The sequence below is a fragment of the Equus asinus genome, chromosome 8 (genome assembly GCF_041296235.1).
Source record: "Equus asinus isolate D_3611 breed Donkey chromosome 8, EquAss-T2T_v2, whole genome shotgun sequence".
Taxonomy (NCBI): domain Eukaryota; kingdom Metazoa; phylum Chordata; class Mammalia; order Perissodactyla; family Equidae; genus Equus; species Equus asinus.
Genome location: NC_091797.1, coordinates 101,007,474 through 101,031,912, shown reverse-complemented (window position 1 = coordinate 101,031,912; position 24,439 = coordinate 101,007,474). Strand labels below are relative to the sequence as shown.

The 24,439-nt window shown below is 52.2% G+C and overlaps 1 protein-coding gene across 10 annotated transcripts in view; it reads right to left on the bottom strand.

The window, feature by feature from the left end:
- TANGO2 (transport and golgi organization 2 homolog) overlaps window positions 1-24,439 on the bottom strand; it is a 50,790-nt gene that overhangs the window by 16,021 nt on the left and 10,330 nt on the right. For 8 of the 10 annotated variants that reach the window (XM_044775494.2, XM_014835441.3, XM_070516694.1 and 5 more), the window contains exons 2-3: window positions 18,293-18,389; window positions 2,919-3,007 (exon numbers count right to left, since the gene is read on the bottom strand). In XM_044775494.2, coding sequence (XP_044631429.2) covers window positions 2,919-3,007; window positions 18,293-18,348 — 145 coding nt within the window. In that variant the 5' untranslated portion in view covers window positions 18,349-18,389. Of the gene's footprint in view, window positions 1-2,918; window positions 3,008-7,828; window positions 7,962-18,292; window positions 18,390-24,439 lie in introns of those variants that run through there. The other 2 variants (XM_070516689.1, XM_070516693.1) reach the window with 1 other exon arrangement.

Sequence of the window (24,439 nt, the reverse complement as noted above, 5' to 3'; positions counted from 1 at the left end):
TAAACAAAATACAGGAAACAATGGGTTTCAAGACACTGGACATTGGAGACAAAAGACAGTGATCTCCAAGAGACAGGAAGGGAGCGAGGCGAGCCCCACGCCTGGAGAGTTGGCCCAGGGAGGGGTCTGGGCAGAGTCCAGCAGACCCCTGGCTGAGGAGAGGGGCCGAGAGTCCAGGGAGACTGAGGTCGCCAGAGTTCCTGGGGCAAGGACCAGAGAGGAGAGATCTGCACAGAGAACCTGGCCACCTGGTCAGCTCACGTGTGTGAGGACACTACCCGAGGCCAGGAAAGAACCACCAGAAGGACCAGAGGAGACAGTGCTCACACAGGGCTGGGAAGAGCGCCTGTTCCCAGAAGCCAGCCTGGGGAACCTCAAGGTTCAGGGAGCACTGGGAAGAGTAGACAGAAGGATCTTTTCTGAGTATGGGGAATAATCAGCCTTAGACTGGGCCCAGCTTAGACCCACCCACCTAACAAATCTTAAGAGCAAGACCTCAAAGGATAAAACTGGTTCTGAGTAACTTAGCTGTGTCCCAGAGCAAAGCTCAGGAATATTTACAGGTGTAACAAAAACATTCACCCCAACAAGATAAAACCCACAAATGTCTGGCAGCCAATCAAAAATGACCAGGCATATGAGGAAACAGGAAAATACGTCCCTGCCCACTAAAAGGGGTTCAATCAATCCATTAAAACTGATCTGGAACTGACACAGATGTCAGAAGTCACAGACAAGGACATTTACACAGTTATTACAACTGTATTCTATATGCTGAAAAAGTTAGGTAGAGATAAGGAAGACACAAAAATTGAATTTCTAGAGACAAAAACTACAAAGCATGAAATGAAAACATACAGGACGGGACTAAAAATGGATTAGACACTGCAGAAGAAAAGATTAGTGAACTGGAGGATATGGCAATAGAAACTATCTATGATGAAACAGAAAAGAGGGTTTTAAAAAATGAACTGAGCATCATCGAAGTGCGGCACAGTCTCAAGAACACTAATATAGGTGTAACTGGAGGCAGAGAGAGGGAAAGAGATTGAGAAGAGTGAGCAGGAGACAGAAAAACATTTGAAGAAATAATACGTAAATTCTTCCAAATTTCTAACAAGTTCCTAAGCAATGCTGATGCTATTGGCTCAAGGCTCACACTTGGAGAACCACTGGTTTACAATTTTACACACAATTTGGCAATGCTAGACAGTAGGAGGGTGTAGACCTTGGTGTCTTCCAGCCCTAGGCTGGGTGTGGTGGCCACTGGGTCCACCTAGCACTGTGGTGCGACAGGGCCACCTCCCACTAGGCAGGAGCCCCGATTTAGCATGCCAGCGGCTGCCTCCAAGCCCCTAAAAAGGATGAATGAGTCTGAGTGGCTGGAGCACTCAGCAAAGGTCAGCACTGATTCAGGGGCAGGAAGTGCCAGGGTCAGAGGGAGCCCAGGAAGCCCAGGCAGCCAAGGGGCCCAGCAGGCTAAGCTTTTGTTCTAGCCTCTGTGTCATCCACAAAAATCCTCAAGAGGGGCCTCCTGCCCCTGTGCCTGAGGGCACCAGCCCTCTCACCCCACTTCAGCCTCCCATTCGTGCCCTGCAGCAGTGGCACACACAGCCTGCCCTGTCCCCATGACCCCGGTCTGTTTCACCCTAGCCCGGGATGGTTCTGACGGTAGCCACAGCTCCCCTCTGCCCTCCTCCCATGGCCCTGTAGGCCTACCCCATGAGCTCTGGGAGAGGTCCACATTCACACGAACCCTGGGTTCCCATACTGCTGTGCCCAGAGCTTACAGAGCAGGGGCCCCCTCACCAGCCCTGCCCCACGCTCCAGTCTGCATGTCTAGACATATCCAGGCCACCAGGTGCAGCTTGTGACAAGGTCAAGACACAGTCCAGAGACCCAACCTCTTCTCCTTCTTGTACCCAGCCATGCTCCAGTCCCTGCTCACAGCCTCTCAGCAGCTTTCCCCACCACCCACCAGACCTCCCACCCAGGATGGTGCCTTGCCCCAGCCTCCTCACTCCTGGCCTCCTCCCACATGGCACCAGGACCATCCAGCCTTGGCAATGTTTTCCTCAAAGCACTGCCCGACCACAGTCTAAAGGAGGCCTTTTGAGGAAGCTCTACAGTTGAGCTTTTAGATACCACAAGCAGAGTGGGGCACACGCAGCCTCCCTGGCCCCATGAGGCCACACGCCCCGCCCACCAGGCACCTGGAGTGCCCCTGTCAGCTCTGCCATGCTCCCTGCTGCTTGCCTAGTGCCTGGCTTGCAGGCAGAGGGACCCCTCGCCCAGCCAACATCTGACCACACACCTTCCAAGTAGACCCCTGCCTACCCCACGGGCAAGAACTGCTCCCTGTCCAAGGGGCTCAAGATGGCTGCCACTGGGAAGGCAGAGAATCCAGCTGTCACCTCCACTTCTGCCCCCGTGGTAACTCTTTGTGCAGCATTCGGTGGGCCAAACGCACCCCAACCAAGCCTCTGCTCCCCAAATTCAAGCCACCTCTCCCTGCAGCGAGGGGTGCTTGTGCATAAATAGAGGCATGCAGATAGAAGTGCACACACACGCACACCCACAACTGTGAAGCTTCAGAGTGACTGTGTGTGGACGTGCACTTCCTACAGAGCCAACCGCACACCCACAGCTAAAGGGTGGGTCCCCACAAGACCAACCTACCCTTCCAGCTACTTTTTCCAGGGATCCATGGCACACAACACCATGGGGACAGTGCTGGGTGGGCAGTTCCAGGCCTGGTCTCCCCAACCCAGGTCCTGGACGCTGACTCTGGAGCCAGCCTCATGAGACCCATCAGTGTCTACTTATTTCCCCTGAGAAGGAGCACCAGTCACGCCTGTGGGGTCCTGGGGCTCACCCGCCCTGCCACGCTGCAGCCGCCCACGTGAAGGGAGACTCACCACTGAGGATCTCGCTGTTGTTCCCCCAGAAGCCTGCTAACTTGGAAGGTCTGTGGTAGAACTCGTCCCTGTTGGCTGCCAGGATGAGCCTGCAGGAGAAAGCAGGGCTGAAGTTCTCGGGTCGCAACAGGAAAATTACAGTTCTTTCTCTTGTTAACAAAGAAAATTTGTCTCTGTAGCAACACAGGCAGGGCTCCAAAAGGACAGGAACCCGCACGGACAAAGGTCAATGGAGGCTCCAGGAGGGTGCTTCCCAGGAGCCCACAGCCAGGACTCACCTTGGGCCCTGATGAGGAGCAGGCAGAGGCCAGGGGAAGGCACGTGTCCAGGCCACTCGGGGCCGGGAGGAAGGCGTCCGCCCACCAGGAACAGGGCTCAGCGGGCAGCAGGACCAGGCTAGGCAGGTAAGGGCACTGAGCACTGGCAACAAGCAAGTCCTCGGTGCCCAGGTGGCAGTTCATGTCCCTCCTCTGTCCACCTGTCCTTTCCCCCAGGACACCCCCAGCGAGCCAGTGAGCTTCCTGGAAATGTGAGCACGCCCGCCAGAGGGGCCTGGGGACGCGTGTGGGCAGCAGCAGCACACAGGGTCTCCGAGGGCCACTCTGTCCTCCATTTGGGGGGTTTTTGGGAGGGAGTGGTCAAGGACTTCTGTTTCACCAGGCTTTTGCATTATGAATCAACCAAGTGTTTCTTTTGCAATTAGAAAAGACGTTGTCAAAGTTTTAAGAGCCCTGATTTTGAGGTAAGAAAATGAAGTTTCCAGTCTGCTTTGCGATTTACATAAGAATATAGATGGTGACTGAGTGGAAGGGGTCCACCTCACAATGTCTGCTAGACCTCTGGGTCTGAGAAGTGATTGCTGACAGAGGTCCTGAGTACCAGAGGCAGGTGCTGAGCACGCGGGGCCAGGAGCGGAGGTTTGGCGGCCTGTGGTCACACTGGGCCAGAAACCAAGTTATTCTCATCAGTGATCAGATCCTAAAAGGTCTTCAAAAATAATTTCTGTATTGACTCATTGATTTTATGAACATTTGCTAATGGTACAATGTGAATTAACAAGGACGTTCGTAAAAGTGAAAGTGAAACCAGGGCAGTGGGAGCATTTTCACACCATGAATGTGGAGCGTGACCCCCTACTCCACACCTCCCCATGCAGCCCAGGAGACTGTGTGTGGCCATGGAAGCTTCCGGGTCTGCCCAGGAAGCCCCACCACCTTCGGGTTGCCTGTCTGGCTTGCGGCCACTTTCTATCCCCTCCAAACAGCCAGCTCCAGGGCTGCGGCCAGGCCTTGGGGATGTGCACCTGGGTGGCACAGGAGGTCACTGTCCCTGACATGAGCCCTGGCCACTCACACAACAACCCTCTGCAGTTCCGACTGCCAAGCTCCAACCCAGACCCCAGCCCAAGTCAAGGTAGATGGCCTGAGGGAGAAGCCACCCGGGCCCTGACCACCTGACCCCTGACCTCTGCCACATCTGCTCTGTCCCTTCTGGGACCCCACCCGGTTCATCCTGGCTGGCGCCGCTCCCACGAGCTGCCTGCATAGGCCTGTCCTGGTGGAAGTGTCCCATCCACAGCAGCCTGGACAGTGGTCAGGAGGAGGCAGAGCGCCACGCCCCCGAGTGGGGGGACCAGGCAGCTGTGGTGGGCATGCAGCAGAGGTCGGGCCCCCCACCAACCCCTGCCTGTGGTCAGCATCAAGCATTCTCCTTCAGATACACAACACCCCTCCTGTGCTCACAGCAGTGAGTGGGGACAGGGAGGCAGCGCCCAGAACAAGGTCGGTGCTGTTGGCTTCTGGTTCTGATTCTTACACAAGGCTCCAGAGAAGGAAAAATTAGTAAAGACAAAAAGAAAAAGCTGACTGAGGAAAACCTTCTGTTCTAAGATTTCCACCCGCCTATTTTTAAAGCAAGCAGCAGTTACCTGTGCTTGTTAATAACTAGGAACATTAACTGCTGGGTTATTATTGTCACAGGAGTCGCTGTTTAGCTGCACTGCTAATGGTTTGTGGGGATTTCATCAAATACATGCTGCATTTGTCAGAGGCGTGTGGGCACGCTGAGTGCCCACATCAGTGCTTGAGTGGGAGGGAGCAGCCCTCACCCACCACTTCTGGGGACTGCAATGCCAATGCAAGTCCGTCAGCCCACTGCAGCCAGGGGCAGCGGCGTGCCCCCAGCCAGGGGCTCTGAGGACGGCAAGTCACCCATGGCTCTGTTTCCTTCTAGTAAACGAAACCACTAATTATTCACCACCAACGGGGCTCCCCATCCTGCTGTGGAGGGGGAGTTTGTGCATGTCTGGGAGGTGGGTCTATGCACATCTAAGGGCTGGTCTGCACCCGTCTGAGGGGTGGCCCTGCGCATGTCTGAGGGGTGTTCTGCGCATGTCTGAGGGGTGGCTCTCTGCACGTCTGAGGGGTGGCTCTGCGCAGTCTGAGGGGTGATCTCTACCCCTTCTGACGGGGCGGGGGGGGTCTATCACATCTCAGGGGTGGTCTGTGCACATCTGAGGGGTGGTCTGCGCACGTCTGAGGGGTGGTCTGTGCACATCTGAGGGGTGGGTCTGTACACATCTGAGGGGTGGTCTGTGCACGTCTGAGTGGTGGTCTGCGCACGTCTGAAGGGTGGTCTACGCACGTCTGAGGGGTGGTCTGCGCAGGTCTGAGGGGTGGTCTGCGCACGTCTGAGTGGTGGTCTGCGCACGTCTGAGGGGTGGTCTGCGCAGGTCTGAGGGGTGGTCTGCTCACGTCTGAGGGGTGGTCTGTGCAGGTCTGAGGGGTGGTCTGCGCACGTCTGAGCAGTGGTCTGCGCACGTCTGAGGGGTGGTCTGTACGCTGTCTGTAGGGAGTTTGGTGCAGGTAGCAGGCACCGGCCTGTGGCCCAGTCATGTCCCCAGTAGTGATGACCCCATGGAAGCTGCCACAAGGGGGTCTCAGCTCACCCAGCAGTCCCTCCAGGTTGGAGCCAGTAAAGGGCAGCAGCTTGTGAGTTTAAAGAGATGTTTTGATAAAGACGTTGTTAGGTAAGAGTGGTGACAGCAGCACCTGGAGCGGGGTAATCGTGTTCCATGCGGCCTACCAAATTACCACCAATGTAGCAGCTGAAAGTGACACCACTCATCATCTCAACCCAGAGTTAGGTGTAGCCCAGTGTGCTGGGTGCTCTGCTCACGGTCTCCTGAGGTGGCAATCAAGGTGCCAGCCAGCAGGGTCTCAGCTGAGGCTCAGTGTCCTCCTCATGCTCCTGAGGTTGTTGCAGAGTTCACTTCCTTGAAGCTGTGTGACTGAGGCCCCTTGTCTCGCTGGCTGTTGGCCAGAGTCACTCTCAACTCCTGGGAGCCACCCTCAGGTCCTGGCCACAGGGCCCCTCCAGGCACAGCAGTTCACCTCTTCAGGAGGGGCCTGTCCCTTCTGGGGGCTCTCCTGATTAGGTCAGGCCCACCCAGGACATCTGTTTGACTAACTCAAAGTCAGCTGATTAGGGACCTTCATCACATCAGCAAAATCTCTTCAGGTTTAGCCTCGAAGGCCCACCTGCACTTGGGGAAGCACACCACACAGGTGTGTATAGCAGGGGCATCCATCTACCACAGGGGTTATGGGAGCTCACGTTTTACCTTGTAGGTTTTGTGAGCTATGGTTTTTTTCAAAGAGCCCATATCCCTTTACAATCAGGGCGATCACAACAAATGGAATCCCGTTGGAACACAGCTGCCTCTACAGGCATGGAAAGGTTGTCAGGACCCAGGGGCAAAACCACAGCCAGCACAGGGAACCCCAAAGTTAGCTTCTCACGGCCCACTACATCATTTCCATCCGCCATGTCCTTTGCTGGAGCACCAGAGATACTCGTAGTAGAACTAAAAACAAGAGCAAGACCAACAGGCAACTGAAGGTACTCACAAGGGGTAACGGCAAGCAAAATGCAGAGGCTTCAAGTGCCAGGCAACAACAGGTGTGGTGGGCAGGGGCTAGGACCACCCAGAGGCTCACACCCCTGGGCAGGGCTAAGACAAACCACACCGGAGGCGATCCCAGGAGGGAGTGACACCTGAGAAGCCACCTGTGGGTGTGGCCAGCATGCAGCCTGGAAGGCAGACCACACATGCACCAGGGCTAGCACAGCACCCAGAGGACAGGCAGGGAGGCCTGATGGCACCTGGGGGGCCAGGCGAGGGTGGTGCCCAGGGGGCAGTGGCAGCAGGATGTGACGTGGGGAGGGCTGCCACATCTGGAGGGATGGCTGCCTCTAAGAGGGAGGGGCAGTGGGGTGGCAACATGGGGGTGGGATCCGTGGGATAGCCTATGGGATCCGTGAAGGCCATGGGCCAACCCACCATCAGGCCTAGAGTTGCTCTGCCGAGGCAGCTGTGCTCACATTCACTCCCAGGGCAATGGTGAGCTGGCTCCACTCCCTTCCCATGCCGAGAGCCACTTGGCGACAGGCTACAACTGTTGAATCTGGATGGGAATGGACCATAAGACACACACCCTGAGTGGGCCACACTTTCTACTGTGGGGAAACAGACGAGAGGATGCTCAGATGTGGCCCAAGACAGGGAGAGATGCTTCAGGAACCAAGCCTTCCACCAGCAGGCCAGTAAAGCGCAGGCACAAACAAGCACGAATGTCACTGGGCTGTTCCTGGCAAGGCATGATGGGGACAGGCTCCTCTTTCAGGAACTAATTCCCGGGAAGCCAGAAAACAAATTCCCACGAGATCAGCATGTGGCAAGAGCAGAGCCATGGGCGACACCACCCACAGCGTCAAAAATGAGGACATCTCGAGAGTGACGTCAGCATCATGGCAGACTGACCTCTTCCCTTAGTCTCTCCTCCCAAGACACAACGAAAAGGACACTCATAAACATTTCACACAACACAATAGACGACTGAGAGACTCACGCAACCATAGGTCTGAAGGTCGGGGTGCTGGACCCCCCTGGGAGGCAGGAGGAGGAGGTAAGCAGATCCCCTCTCTCTCCCAAGTGGCAGTGATGTAGGGTGTGGGACCTCATGCGGCAGCTGGTGCAGGACTCTAAGGAGAAGGGGAAAAGGTAGCCCTCAGCGGGAACACTTGCACTCTCGGAGCTGCTCCCAGCCTGTGGGATGCTCCACACCAAGACGGCTGGGCAATCATGGAGGTGTCCATACTAGGCCAGCAGCCCAGGCGGGAAGACAGTGAGTGCAGAGCCAGGGTGCACACACCAAAGAAAGCCCCCTCTCCCCCCTCCCACCTGGCACACCAGCTTGGCCGGTCGACCAGAGCAGGGGAGCCCCGCCAAAGCACCTGCACATACATGTGTAAAGCAGCAGCGGCCAGGGGACAGACACAGATGGGCCCTATCAGCACAGCTTCCAACGCACAGGCACAGCTGCCAGGGTCACAGCAGGCTCAGAAAACACAGCTCCTGCGCCCCCGCCCAGTGGTGGAAAGTGGAAGCCAAGACCAGATACTACCACTACACAATGGAAAAGTGCACCCCATCATGTAGCATGAAGAGGTAGATTAACACTCCAGACCAGAAGGAAGATGACAAGCACCCAGAAACCAATCCTGAAGGCACAGAAATTTACAATCCAAATGACAGAGAATTCAAAATAGTTATCACAAAGAATCTCAACAAGTTACAGGAAAACTCAGAAAGACAGTTTAATGATCTCAGGAATGAAATGAATGAACAGAGGGAATTCTTCACAAAAGAGATTGAAACTATAAAAAAAAAAAAACAACAGAGGTGTTGGAAATGAAAAACAGAATGAGAAAAAGAAAAATCTGAAGTCCTTAAAAAATAGAGCTGATATTATGGAGGAGAGAATCATTAATTTACAGGACAGAAATATAGAAATGCTACAGATGGAGGAGAGAGAACTAAGACTAAAAAGAAATGAAGAAATTCTCTGAGAAATATCTGACTCAATTAGGAAATGCAACAGAAGGATTATAGGTATTCCAGAAGGAGAAAGGAGCAGAGAGCTTGTTCAAAGAAATAATAGCTGAGAACTTCCCAAACAAGGGAAGAATCTGGAATTACAAGTAAAAGAAGCTAATAGAACTCCTAACTTACATCAATGTAAAAAGACCTTCTCCAAAGCATATATGAGTAAAACTTGCAAAAGTCAATGACAAAGAAAAAATATTGAAGGCAGAAAGGCAGAAGAAAATAACCTACAAAGGAACCCTTGTCAGGCTGTCAGCAGAAACCTTACAGGGCAGGAGAGAGTGAAATGATATATTCAAAATTCTGAAAGACAAAAACTTTCAGCCAAGAATATTCTGTCCAGCAAAAATATCCTTCAGATACAATGGAGAAAGAAAAACTTTCCCAGATAAACAAATCTGAGGGAGTTCATTGCCACAAGACCCCTTCTACAAGTAATTGTCAAGAAGGCACTCATACCTGAAAAAAAAAAAGAAAGGGTGTATGAAGCCTTGAGCAATGAGATAAAAAGACAGAAAAAAACAGAAAATTTCAGCTCTCCATCAGAACAGGTTAGCAAACACTTAATTATAATATTAAAGATAAAGGGAAGGAAAGCATCAAAAATAACTATAATCATTTCATTTTAATCACAAACACACAACACAAAATAGAATAAGTTGTGACAACTATAACTTAGATGGGGAAGGGAAAGGGATGGAACCTGCTTAGACTAAGGAAATAAGAGGTCGTCAGAAAATGGACTATCTTATCTATGAGATCTTTTATACAAACCTACCAGTAACCACTAAACAAAAAATCAGGACAGAGACACAAATCATAAATTGAGAAAACCACCACAGAGAACTACCAAACTGAACCGGCAGTTGGAAATCATGGGACGAGAAACAAGGGAAATACAGAAGAACTGGGAAACAAGTGATAAGATGGCAGCATTAAGCCCTCACATATCATCAATCACTCTTAATGTAAATGGACTGAATCCCCCAATCAAAAGACACAGAGTGTAGGAGGGATTAAACAAAAAGACCCAACAATATGCTGCCTCTAGGATACACATCTCAGCTCTAAAGACAAACACAGACTCAGAGTGAAGAGATGGAAGATGATACAAACAAAAGAAAGGAGGTGTTGCCATACTTATATCAGACAAAGTAGACTTCAAGATAAAAAAGGCAATGAGAGGCAAAGAGGGGCAGTATATCATGATAAAAGGGACATTCCACAAAGAAGACAAAACACTTATATATGCACCCAACACAGGAGCACCAAAGTACATGAAGCAACTATTAACAAACCTAAAAGGAGATATTAACAACAACACAACAATACTAGGGCACCTTAACACCCAACTTACATCAATGGATAGATCATCCAGACAGAAAGTCAACAAGGAAATAGTGGAATTAAATGAAAAACTAGACTAGATGCACTTAATACATAAATATAGGACACTCCATCCAAAATCAGCAGAATATACATTCTTCTCAAGTGCACGTGGAACATTCTCAAAGACAGACCATATGTTGGGAAACAAGGCTTCAGTAAACTTAAGAAGACTGAAATCAGATCAAAGCATCTTTTCTGACCACAATGCTATGAAACTAGAAATCAACCACAAGAAAAAAGCTGGGAAAGTGACAAATACGTTGAGACTAAACAACATCATACTGAACAACCAATGGATTAATGAAGAAACTAAAGAAGAAATCAAAAAATATCTGGAGACTGGGGGCTGGCCCGGTGGTGCAGCGGTTAAGTGCACACGATCCACTTCGGCAGCCCAGGGTTCGCCAGTTCGGATCCCAGGTGCAGACATGGCACCGCTTGGCAAAAAGCCCTGCTGTGGGAGGCGTCCCACGTATAAAGTAGAGGAAGATGGGCATGGATGTTAGCTCAGGGCCAGTCTTCCTCAGCAAAAAGAGGAGGATTGGGAGTAGTTAGCTCAGGGCTAACCTTCCTCAAAAAAAAAATCTGGAGACAAATGAAAATGAAAATACACCATACCAACTCATATGGGATGCAGCAAAAGTGGTCCTAAGAGGGAAATTCCTAACAATACAGACCCACCTTAACAAACAAGAAAAATCTCAAATAAGCAATCAAACTACACCTAACATAACTAGAAAAAGAAGAACAAAGTGCAAAGTCAGCAGGAGGAGGGAAATAATAAAAATTAGAGCAGAAATAAATGAAATTGAAGCCAAAAAAAAAAAAAAACAAGTAGAAAGGACCAATGAAACCAAGAGCTGGTTGAGAAGACAAACTCTTAGCCAGAATCACTAAGAAAAAAGAGAGAAGGCTGAAAGAAATAAAATTAGAAATGAAAGAGGGGCTGGCCCTGTGGCCGAGTGGTTAAGTTCGTGCGCTCTGCTGCAGGTGGCCCAGTGTTTCGTTGGTTCGAATCCTGGGCGCGGACATGGCACTGCTCATCAAACCACGCTGAGGCAGCGTCCCACATGCCACAACTAGAAGGACCCACGACGAAGAATATACAACTATGTACCGGGGGGCTTTGGGGAGAAAAAGGGAAAAAAAAAAATCAAAAAAAAAAAAAAGAAAGAGGAGAAATTACAATGGATACCACAGAAATACAAAGGATTATGAGAAAATACTATGAAAAACTATCTGCTAACAAGTTGGACAATCTAGAAGAAACGCATAAATTCTTAGACTCTTACAACCTCCCAAAACTGAATCAAGGAGAAATAGAGAATCTGAATAGACCAATCAGAAGTAAAGAGATTGAAACAGTAATCAAAAACCTCCCAAAAAACAAAAGTCCAGGACCAGATGGCTTCTCAGGAAAATTCTACCAAACATTCAAAGAAGATGTAATACTCATCCTTCTCAAACTATTCCAAAAAACTGAAGAAGATGGAACAGATCCTAACTCATTCTATGAGGCCAACAACACCCTGATCCCAATGCCAGACAAGGACAACAGGAAGAAGGAAAATTCCAGGCCAATATCACTGATGAACATAGATGCAAAAATCCTCAACAAAATATTGGCAAACCGAATACACCGATACATTAAAAGGTTCATACACCATGATCAAGTGGGATTTATACCAGGGACACAAGGATGGTTCAACATCTGCAAATCAATCAATGTGATACACCACGTTAACAAAATAAGGAATAAAAACCACATGATCATCTCAATAGAAGCAGAGAAAGCATGTGACAAGATCTAACGTCCATTTATGATAAAAACTCTCAATAAAATGGGTATAGAAGGAAAGTGCCTCAACATAATAAAGGCCATATATGACAAACCCAGAGCCAACATCATACTCAACGGGGAAAAACTGAATGCCATCCCTCTGAGAACAGGAACAAGACAAGGGTGCCCACTCTCACCACTCTTATTCAACATAGCACTGGAGGTTTTGGCCAGAGCAATTAGGCAAAAAAAAAGAAATAAACGGTATCCAAATTAGCAAGGAGGAAGTGAAGCTCTCGCTGTTTGCAGATGACATGATTCTATATATAGAAAACCCTAAAAAATCCATTGGAAAACTATTAGAAATAACCAACAACTACAGCAAGGTTGCAGGGTACAAAGTCAACTTCAAAAATCAGTTACATTTCTTTTTTTTTTTTTGTAAAGATTGGCACCTGAGCTAACATCTGTTGCCAATCTTCTTCTCTTTTTTTCTTTCTCCACAAAGCCCTCCAGTACATAGTTGTACATTCTAGTTGTAGGTCCTTTTAGTTGTGCTGTGTGGGATGCTGCCTCAGCATGGCTTGATGAGCGGTGCTAGGTCTGCACCCAGGATCTGAATAGGTGAAACCCTGGGCCACCAAAGCAAAGTGCGCCCACTTAACTGCTCGGCCATGGGGCCGGTCCCTCAGTTGCATTTCTGTACACTGATAACGAAGTAACAGAAAGAGAAGTCAAGAATATAACCCCATTTACAATTGCAACAGAAAGAATAAAATATCCAGGAATAAAATTAACCAAGGAGGTGAAAGACCTACACAATGACAACTATAAGACATTACTGAAAGAAATCGATGATGACTTAAAGAAATGGAATGATATTCCATGCACGTGGATGGGAAAAATAAACGTAGTTAAAATGTCGGGGCCGGCTCCGTGGCCGAGTGGTTAAGTTCGTGCACTCCGCTACGGCGGCCCAGGGTTCGGATCCTGGGCACAGACATGGCACTGCTCGTCAGGCCACGTTGAGGTGGCATCCCACATCCCACAACTAGAAGGATATGCAACTCAGATATACAACCATGTTTGGGGGGTGGTTTGGGGAGAAAAAGCAGAAAAAAGAAAAGAAAAGAAAAGAAAAAATGTCAATACCACCTAAAGCAATCTACAGATTCAGCACAATCCCAATCAGAATCCAAATGACATTCTTTACAGAAATAGAGCAAAGAATCCTAAAATTCATATAGGACAACAAAAGACCCCAAAGAACTAAAGCAATCTTGAGAGAAAAGAACAAAGCTGGAGACATCACAATCCCTAACTTCAAAACACACTACAAAGCCACAGTAATGAAAACAACATGGTACTGGTACAAAAACAGACACACAGATCATGGAACAGAATTGAAAGCGCAGAAATAAAACCGCACATCTACAGACAGCTAACCTTCGACAAAGGAGCTAAGAACATACAATGGAGAACGGCAAATCTCTTCCATTAATGGTGTTGGGAAAACTGGACAGCCACATGCAAAAGAATGAAAGTGGACCACTATTTTATACCATACACAAAAATCAACTCAAAATGGATTAAAGACTTAAAGGGAAGATCTGAAACCATAAAACTCCCAGAAGAAAATATAGACAGTACACTCTTTGACATGGGTCTTAGAAGCATCTTTTTGAATACCATGTCTTCTCAGGCAAGGGAAACAAAAGAAAAAACAAACAAATGGGACTACATCAGACTAAAGAGCTTCTGCAAGGCAAAGCAAACCAGGAACAAAATGAAAAGACAACCCACCAACTGGGAGAAAGTATTTGCAAATCATATATCCAACAAGGGGTTAATCTCCAAAATATATAAGGAACTTACACAACTCAACAGCAAAAAAACAAACAACCCAATCAAAAAATGGGCAGAGGATATGAACAGACATTTTTCCAAAGAAGATACACAGATGGCCAAGAGGCACATGAAAAGATGTTCAACATCCTTAATCATTAGGGAAATGCAAATCAAAAGTACAATGAGAGGGGCCGGCCCGTGGCTGAGTGATTAAGCTCAAGTGCTCCACTTTAGGGGTCCCAGGGTTTCACCGTTTCAGATCCTGGGTGCAGACCTGGCTCCGCTCATCAAGCCATGCTCACGCAGCATCCCACACAGCAGAGCCAGAAGGACCTACAACTGGAATATACAAGTATGTACTGGGGGCTTTGGGGAGAAGGAAAAAAAAAGAAGATTGGCAACAGATGTTAGCTCAAGTGCCAATCTTTAAAAAAAATAAATAAAAGAAAGGAAAATTCTTACAAAACTACAATGAGATATCACCTTACACCTGTTAGAATGGCTATAATCACCAAGACTAAAAATAACAAATGTTGGAGAGGTTGTGGAGAAAAGGGAAAAGGGAACCCTTATACACTGCTGGTGAGAATGTAAATTAGTGCAGCCACTATGGAAAACAGTATGGAGATTCCTCAAAATATTAAAAATAGAAATACCATATGACCCAGCTATCCCACTACTGGGTATCTATCCAAAGAACTTGAAAGCAGAAATTCAAAGAGACTTATGCACCCCTACGTTCACTGAAGCATTGTCCACAATAGCCAAGACGTGGAAGCAACCCAAGGGCCCATCAGCTGATGAGTGGATAAAGAAGATGTGGTAAATATCCACAATGGAATACTACTCAGCTGTAACAAAAGACAAAATCGTCCCATTCACAACAACATGGGTGGACCCTGAGGGTATTATCTTAAGCAAAATAAGCCAGACAGACAAAGACAAACACCGAATGATTTCACTCATCTGTGGAAGATAAACAAACACACAGACAAAGAGAACAGATTAGTGGTTACCAAGGGGAAGAGGGTTGGAGGGTGGGCATAAGGGGTAAAGGGGCATATATGTATGGTGACTGACAAATAATAACGTACAGCTGACATTACACAGTGTTACAAACTATTAGGACCTCAGTAAAATAATGTTTTAAGTGAAGACATCTGTCTTTTCTGCAGGGCAGAGGGGGCCTGTTGAAATCAACACTTACATACACGGCAACGACGGCCACCGACGCAGCTGTGAAAGTCCGCTGGCCCCCGACCCTGGAGCAACAATGACTGCAGGGATGAGCTTACACCAATATGAATAAAAACAGGTGCTGTCTGCTACCCTGTGGGGCAAGACTGCACATGCGACAACACTTAGGGTGCCTGAGAGATGACGTGGAACCACAGGGGCCTCGAGGGGCCCAAGCCTCGTGGAGTAGCTTTGTGAGCAGCAGGGCCCAAGTGGATGGTGGCCCTGGCACCCAGCCTATCTGGTTGGGGGAGAGGACCTGGTCTGGATGGTGCACAGTGAGGACTAGCTCTGAGGACACACTCTGCCACCCAAGAGGGGTCATGGGCTGGCATGGCGCAGGAAGCCTATGACGTGGCTATCAAAAGATGCTCAAGGAAATCAACTTGGTAGTTCCTCAAAAACTCCAACAGAATCATCATACAATCCAGCAATTCTGCTTCTGGGTACATATCCAAGAGAACGGAAGGCAGGGTCTCCAATGGATACTTGTATGGTAATATTCATGACAGCGAAGAAGCAGAAACAAACCAAGTGTCCACTGAGGGATGAACGGATAAACAAAATGTGGCATATCCATGCAACGGAATGTTATTCAGCCTTAAAAAGGAAGGAAATTCTGACACATGCCACATGGATGAACCTTGAGGAAATTATGCTCAGTGAAAAAAGCCAGCCACAAAAAGATAAATTATATGATTCCATTTATGTGAGATACCCAGAGTAGTCAAGGTCACAGAAAGAAAAAGTAGAATGGTGGTTACCAAGGGCTGGGGGAGGGGAAATGGGGAGCTAGTGTTTAATGAGGACAGAGTTTCAATTTGGGAAGAGGAAAAGAGTTCTGGAGATGGATGGTGGGGACCATTGCACAACAATGTGAATATACTTAATGCCACTAAACTGTACATTTATAAATATTTAGTATGGCATCATTTTATGTTACGTACACTTTGCCACAGACAAAACAGACACCCTCATTCCTTACTGCTGTTAGGTGGGGGGAAGACGAGGACGCCAGGGCGGGGGGCAGAGGCTGATGTATCCCAGGCCAGGACAGCTAAGGCAGGAGGGAACCCAAGTGAGAGGTGTTGGGGCAGGCCCTGTGGGCCCAGACGGCTCCTGGCAGCACTGGACAGCCTGGGCCTCATCCCCTCCATGTCGATGGCCCTGGCACTTGATCTGCTCCCCCTTCCACTCCAGGCACCGGGAGACCCTCTCCAATCTCCACCAGGCCCAGGCTCGGCTCACCAAGAAGTAGGAAAAATGCCAAGTAGATTCAGTTAGTCGTCCAGAGACGACATACTTAGTCTTTGGCTTGGGGCTTTGGAAAACATCTGAGAGAAATGCTAAGGCTGTCTCGAATCACAACCCACAAGGAGCTGTCATGAGGACAGGTCTAGGCAGTAAAAAACAGGTCCTGAGCTAAAGCAAGGAAGACTCATGATGACTCTCCCTTCTCCTCCTTCCCATCTTTGTTTTACTTCCAGGAGGTTGGAGGTAACCTTAGGGAACAGGCTATCAAGCGGGGCTTGGGCTGAATCTGGGGGAACAAATATAGCCAGCAATGGACTCAATGACTGCGCGGCTGCCTGTCCTCATTGGAGACATTCTTCACTTGTTGAGTGGAAAAAGAGTCTTTTTGTTGGTACGTGGGAGTTCAAACGACATAGAAGGTGCGTGTGAAAGCTCAGTAGCCAAAGGGATGGGCCGCACCAGTTATCCATTTATTGCCTCCCACCCCACATTGCCCTCCATTGCCTGCTCTGTGATCATGGAGCAGAACTCTGCAGCTGGGGCCACGTCAGGTCTTGTCAGTAGAGGGCACTGGAGAGACGCTGGAGGAGGAGGAGAGGCTTCCTTGCCTGGCTCCAGCCTGCTCCCTCAGGAGGCGCCTGCTGCACAGGCAGCTTCCCCAGCAGCAGTCTCCAGCAGTCTCAGAGTCACAGGCGGCTTCCCCACATCCAGCTCCTGCAGCTCGCGTGGCTCCCCAGCACACAGCAGTGAGCAGCACCAGCACCCAGCACCTTCCCCCAACATCCCCTGTGACATTTGCCTGCACCCTAGAGGGCACATTTCCAGCAAGTTCTGCAAGCACAGCACCCCAGAGACTTCTTGGCCGCTCAGTATGCTTCGGCTGTACCTCTCCAGGAGGGCTGGACCTCAGCCCAGGGGTGAAGTCTGCGGCTCTGCCCCGGGCACTCCAATCCCATTAGAGTCAGTACCTCTGTACATTACACCTTCCCTGCTCAAGTCATGGCACCTGGACCCTGTCCACTGGCTGCACCCTGACTCACACAGCTCACCCTGCTGGGGGCCGTTCAGAGTCCGCTCCCAGACTCTGAGCTGGCTCTGCTGCCCAGTCCTCTGCATGAAGGGAAGCCTGGACACTCTTCATTCCCCACTCCCTGCCTGGAGTGAGCTAACTCAGCCAAGATGCTAGGCAACACAGCGACTGTGACTTTGCATGGTGACTCAAGAAGCTAGTCAACATAGTTCAAGTCCTTCCAGGTACAGATTTTAAAATGATGAAAACTTCCCAGGCAATTGCACTAGTGAGCAATTTCAAATGTCATTTTTGGTTGTGGGTTACATCTCAGCCTCATTCTCTAGGTGGATTCCTGCTGGCATGCTCCACAGAGTGCAGTGGCACCATCCAGGGCCCAGGGTCACAGGGAAGAGGGGGAGAACTGGATCACACTCGCCACTCCCTGGCCTCGGTCTCCCATCTCCTCTGGTTGGTCCCCCAGCTCTCTCCCCAACACACACTCTGTCGCCATCACCCAGACTTCTCACCAGCAACATGGACCAGCCAGCCCAAGTTGGGCTCTCACTCACTGTCACCCCAATTCAGCTGCCCCCAATCCTCTGATCAGAGGCTACAGGGCTGCACCCCTGCGTGGACCCACTTCACTCCTCTGTCCTGCCCACATAACCACCTTTAGAAGCCAAGTCTTAGCATCTTTGTACATCAGTTCAGGGTCCCTGCCACCAAGAGGTAGTCCCCCAGGCCCCACACTAAGTGACCACTGTCTGATCATGCAGCTCCTCCCGGGGTCCTGCCCTTCCCCGCCCACGGGCAGCAGTGGCATGCCCCTTCTCCTACACGGGTGCTCCCAGGACTGCAGGGCACCCAAGGCCGAATGGAGGATGACAGATGCAGAACAAGGGGGTTACCTGTATGCATTTTTGGAAACAGGGCGAGGATCAAATTTAAAGAAGATGATGCACATGGGTCCCCAAGGGTGGCTTTGCTCACACGGGATCACGTGGTCTGCAGGAAAAGGAAAAAATGAGTTGAGTAAATGGCAAACGACAGAACTGCCTCCCCAAACGAGCAATGCTCCCTGGCCCGGAATAGAACCACCTCTGCAATGTCCCCGAACCTCGCTGGGCAAGGGAGAACCAGATGCCAGACACCGCGATGCTCGCTGGCACCACACAATCATCTCCCTAAACCCACACACTCGTCAGCACTGGCTAGACTGTCTCCTGACACCCGCAATGCTCGCTAGCCCTGGACACACCTCATGGGGGTGGCAGGTGCAAACTGGAGGGGAACAGCAGCAAATCCAAGAACCATGAGCTCAGCAGGGGTGGCGGGCAGCAAGCCCTTCCACCCCATGCCTGGCTGGCCCTGCGGCTTGCTCAGTGCCCAGCAGCAGACTGCCCATTCCTTCTCCTGGCAACAGTGCCAATTCCAGCCCCCAGCACCTCAAGGCAGGGCCACACCAACTGACCCGGGTATGCTCTGTGGCAGGGTCCACAGAGGGCCCTTGGCAGATGCCTTTTGCCCACGATGGCCCAGTAACAGCCAGGGGACCAGGTGGACCCTGTGCACTCCACATCTGCAGGCAGGGATGCAGAGCAAAGCACATACACAGGGGACATGGTCGTGCTCCCAGGCATGGGCAGTGCAGACTCAGCGTGCATGTACACACAGGCCCTGCACCTGGCGGCCTCGGGGACCAGCAGATCTCTTCCCACAACCGAGCTAAGAACTGAGATGAGATCCCAAGGCCACTAACCCTAGACAAGGTGACTGTGAGGGTCTCTAGTTCTGCATGTGTGTGACGAGCTGGGGACATGGCTCCAGGGCAGAGCCAGCACCCACAGCTGGGAAGCGTGCACCAAAGTTGCTGAAGTGAGCCAAAAAGATGCCCCCAGAAGGGCCTGATGAGTGAGGGGGGAAAGGTGTGTTCAGTGTATGTGCACATATGTGAGGCTGCAAGGCCTGTGCACATGTGTAAGTACATGGGTATGTGCGTATGTGTGTGACTACATGTGCGTGTATGTGTGTCTAGAGGAGGCCACTGAGCTCCAAGGCCCATATCTTGGGGTGCCCTGGAGCTGAGGAGGGTTGTGCCCTATCTCAGGGCACCCTGGGGCTGGATAGGGTTGTGCCCTATCTCGGGGCACCCTGGGGCTGGATAGGGTTGTGCCCTATCTCGGGGCACCCTGGGGCTGGGCAGGGTTGTGCCCTATCTCGGGGCACCCTGGGGCTGGGCAGGGTTGTGCCCTAACTCGTGCCGTGGGGCTAGGGAGAGTCTCTGCAGTGGCAGGCTAAGTGCCAGCTGCCTGCTAGGCAGGGCCTGGGCTCCGCCCCAGGGAGTTCATCTGTAACGCGAGTCAGGCCCTCACTGGAGATAGCAGGGGGGCTGGGATGCCCAGAACCAGCACGTCCTTGTTCCAGGTGTCAGCACAAGCCATGGCCACTCTGCCCCTCCTGCTCCTCTGCCCCCGGTCTCAGGGCAGCCACAGAGGGGAGGGGGCCAGCCTGCTGTGCAGCACGCCAGTAGTCTTCCCCACAGGCATGTGGGCAGCAGGAGTGGGCCAAGGAGGGCTCCAGCTCACTGCCCAGGCTGGGGGCCCCTGATGTCCACGCACCACAGTTCTGGGCAATGGCCCGCCCCGGCCCTGGAGACAGGCAGGTAAGAGTAACGCGAGAGCTCCCCTCTGACATCAGTGCACTTGCTCCCAGCTCTTGGGTCTCTGACGTTAAACCTTTCCTCTTTCAGGACTCACAGAAGGAGGATGCTCCCAGCACACCAACCCTGCATCAAAGCTATGCCAGCACTAAGAGGCCACAGCCGACAGAGAAGCCAAGGAGGGTCCAAAGCCCTAGGCCGGCACTGAGGACACGACCACAGCTGAGAGCCACATGGAAGCTGCCGAGCTTGTGGGGCCTTCCCGTGGATGAGACCGGGTGTGATGACACCATGGGGTCCCTGCTACCCCATTCACTTCTGCTCACTGGTCTGGCCAGGGTAGGAGATTGGGTGGGGGTAAAATTCACTCCACTACTATCCCCACTGGCTCCCACAGGCCCTGGAGGGACCCCCAGGATTCAGCCCCGTGTTCCTCTAGGCCCCCGCAAGCTTGGCTGTTGGTGATGGCCTCAGAGGACCAAGCTTTGCCCTCAGGAAGGACCTGGTGGCTATGCAGGTGGAGCACTGCCATGGTGACAAGTACCATCCGCAGAAGTGCAGGGTGCTAGAGGACGTGCACCATTTGAGATGGGCTGCTGGCCACTGGCCCTCATAGGATGCTGTGCCAAAGGCAGTGCCTGATGCAGAAGGGGCCCTGAGGTGACAGGAGCCAGGCTGGGTCCCCGCTCTTAGGGGCCTATCATCCCAAAGGTGCCTGACAATCCCAACACTGGTGGGCAGGCGGCTGGGACCACCCTCCCAGTGAAAACAACTCAAAATGCTTGAAAGAATATAAAAAGATCTTAAAAGCAGGCAAGAGCTGACAAGATCATACAGGGTTTGGCCAACATCTCAGAGAACACAGGAACTCAGAGAGAGAGAACACAGAGTGCGGGGTTGTCCTGCCCTGGGGCCTCGGCCCATCGGAGCACATTGGGCTCTGGCGGCCTTGGGTGGCAAGGGAGAGAGAAGAAAAGGCCTACGGCTGCCCCAAGATGGGGGTCTCTTAGAAAACCCTCCCCCAAGTGAAGGGACCCCAAAGAGCAGCACTCGCAGGATAAAGGTGGGCTACATCCACAGCCATCCAGGGGCCGCAGGGACAGCACACAGAAGCGGGGGAGTCCCTGAGAAGTCCCACCAGCGGAGCCAGGGCCACCCCAGGGGTCCAGGGAGCCTCATGCCTAGACTTGGTTTGAGGGGCTACCATGCCAGTAGTGCCCCCAGGCACCCAGCAAACCAAAGCTCTCCAAAAAGTCTCAGAAACAGCCTCACGAACGGAGAGCAGCACGCAGTCAGAAAGAACACACACGAAACAAAGCGCCATGAGCAAGCAGCAGGAAGAGATCCCCACACCTCATGAACCGACCATGCTCTGCAGTAAAGAGCTTGGAAGCATCTGCAGGGAACAGGAAGTGACAAAGAGCAAACCAGGAGGTTCATCAAGCTCCAGAAAAAACTTCTGGAAATGGAAGCTACAGCAATCACAAATTAAAACTCAGCAGTGGATTTAAGAGCAGATTAGACACAGCTGCTGAGACGGGTCAGCAGAATCATCCAGAACCCAGTACAGGGAGATGGGAAGCATGCTGGGTCTCCCGGGGCCCCAGGTGTCCCATCCGCCAGGTGCAGTTGATAGGGTACCCAGCACTGGCCACCTGATCACAGTCCAGCACAGAAGACACAGGCTCCCTCATGCTGGGGGAGCTGGTCTCTCCCAGACAAGAATGTTCCAGGCGAGGCCAGCTGGTGATATCTGTGGTACCCAGGCTGACCGCGATCAGTGGGAGAAGCCCTGCCAGCCCATCCCTGCTGAATCCCACTGGCCAGAGCCCCACTGGGATGGACGGCTGCCCCACCAGGAACCTCCTGCCCCACCAGGAACGTGCCACTCTGGGCTCTCAGGGGAGGGAGCCTTGGCCTGCCACATGCCCCCTGGGCTGCTTGCCTGGCTGCTGGGTGAGGCCACTGGTCAGGGGCAGCTCTGGCTACTGATGCTCACAGGGCAGATGCAGAGTTCCTCCAACTTGGCTGCAGGACCTCACCGTCCTAGCCAGCCTGGGCGGGTGGCAGACCAGCCCTCCAAACGGCGGCAAGGAGGTCAAAGGGCAGGTCCCCAGTGGGTCTCCAGGCAGCCTGGCGCCAGAGATGTGGGCACAGAGCCCAGGGCTGCGGCCTTGACGAAGACGCGGTCATTGGGAAGGAAGGACCAGAGGAAAGCCAGCCCCTGAGGAGGGGACCATCAGGAACTGCCTTTCTCTCCAATCCCTCACCCCCTACTCGAGCCAGGCCCGCTGCCCAGTGGCTCCTCCCCTTCCCAGTGTCACCTCCCATCGCCCCAGCACCCCTGCACCTAGGCTCCATATGTTCCTTCAGCAAACTCCCGGCAGGTCCTGTGGGCGCAGGCCCTTCTCCCAGTGTGCCCCCACCCAGGCCCACCAGAGCTCCAAAACCTTCTTCAGGGCTTGGGGGGTCCTCCTGACACCCCTGCTCATGAGCCACCTTCTCACTTCTGCTGAGTTTCCAGGCTCCGAGAGCAAGCCCTGGATACACCACTGTCGTCCTGGTCACTGCACCATCTCCTGGGCACAGGGCAGGTGGGCGGCTGGCCCCACCCACAGTGGCAGACGGAGTCCTGCCCTGCTGCTGTGGGCCTGTCCGCCTGTCGCTTGGGGCGCTAAGAAAACGCTCCTTCCCACTCCCCTTGGCTCCTGGCCCACGGTGGGAGGGTGGGGAGATAGAAGGGGCTTCCCCAGGTCCTGCTGCACCAGATGGCATCTACAGATGGCATCTACGTTTGTCAGCGGGAGAGCACCCTAAAGGGCACCTGCGCTGTAAAAAGTGTGGGCAGGGTGGCGTCCTAGGCAGAAGCATGACTGGCTTTCTCAGTGAGGCCCCCAACCCAGCTGTCCCCACCTTCACCCGGGGCCCAGCGCACAGGCCAAGGCCCTGGAGGAGTGTCTACACGTCCCTGGTGGCCCAAGAAGACAGATCTATGCAGGGTTCTGGGGTCATCCCCGAGGGCCAGGGGCCAGAGCCAGCCCACAGCCCAAAGAAGAAGGCAGGAGAGTCCTAGGGGATCTGACTAGGAGCCTTGCCCATGGGCCTTGGTGACCACAGGGCGGACACCTTGAGGTGGGTAATGCCTGGTGGCACCCGAGCATTGCAGGAAGCCACACCCCACCTCTGCATCCTGCGCCCAGGTGCTGCCTGCCCCAGAGATCACGGAGGCCATGTACAATGTGCACACCTGCCAGGCTTGAGGAAGACAGTTAGACATCACATGCCTGCCCTCTCCAGCTGTAAAGGGCTCATTTTTCCTCTCTTCCCCTCATTTCACCTCACAGCAACTGAGACGGCAGCCAGGTAACCCAGGGCACGGAGAAGAGGGCCCCACCCAATGAGCATGTGCCACAGAACTTGGCTCTCTGGGCAGGTGACACACTGACCTGGAGGAGGCCAGACTGCACTCGTGGTGAAGGAGTGGGCACACATGGCGTGCTGGGGTCAACTGGGCCTCCCCAACCTGGTATCCACTCCCAGGTGTCTCCCCAGAAGGCCAAGACGCCCCCAGCACAGGACCTGCACATCCACACCACCCTGGCAAATCCACAAGCCGCTCCACTCAGCCACATCACACAAACACCTGGAAGCCAGCATGCCTCTCACAGTGGCCCTGCTGGTCTCGCTGTTGTCCCAGTAGCCGACCCTCCCCAGGGGTGAGAAGCCCCTGGGAAAGCTGGTGATAAGGTAGTGGCCCCATCCCGGCCATGGTGGAAAGTCACCGTGCCTACATGTGGTCCCACTACGGGTGCTTCTCACAAGTGCCATGCACACAGCGGTGTGGCCGTGCCTCAGATTGGCCCATAAGAATGGAAGACTCCAGACGGTGGCCCAGGCAAAGGAGAGGAAGCATGGGCAGGAGTCTGAGGGGCCACACATGAGGCTGGAGAGCAGAGCCCGTGAGGTGGCCGAATGTCCTGACAAGTGCCCAGGACACAGGCACAGCACAGTGGCAGGCTCCACAGCCCCGACCAGGAGAAAGCCATCATTCCCACTGCTGCGGGGGAGCAGGCCACTGCATGCTGTCTGTGAGGCCCCAGGGGCATGCCAGCTGTGGCCTGGGTGGCTCTAAATAGAAAGCCAGGGTGCTGGCCCTGCAGGGTAGGAGGCAGCACGGGCAGTTGCTCAAGCTCCACACCTCTGGAGCATCCTCACTATGGCTTCCTTGCGACACCACGTTCCACGGCTCACACAGATGCCCCTGGCTGCACACGACAACCAGGCAATCCTTGTCACAAACAAGATTTCACATAAAATACTAACCTCTGTGAGCCTGGCCAAGTGATGACCCTGTTTCAAAAACTACCCAGGACTTTTCTGGAACTAAATAGGGACC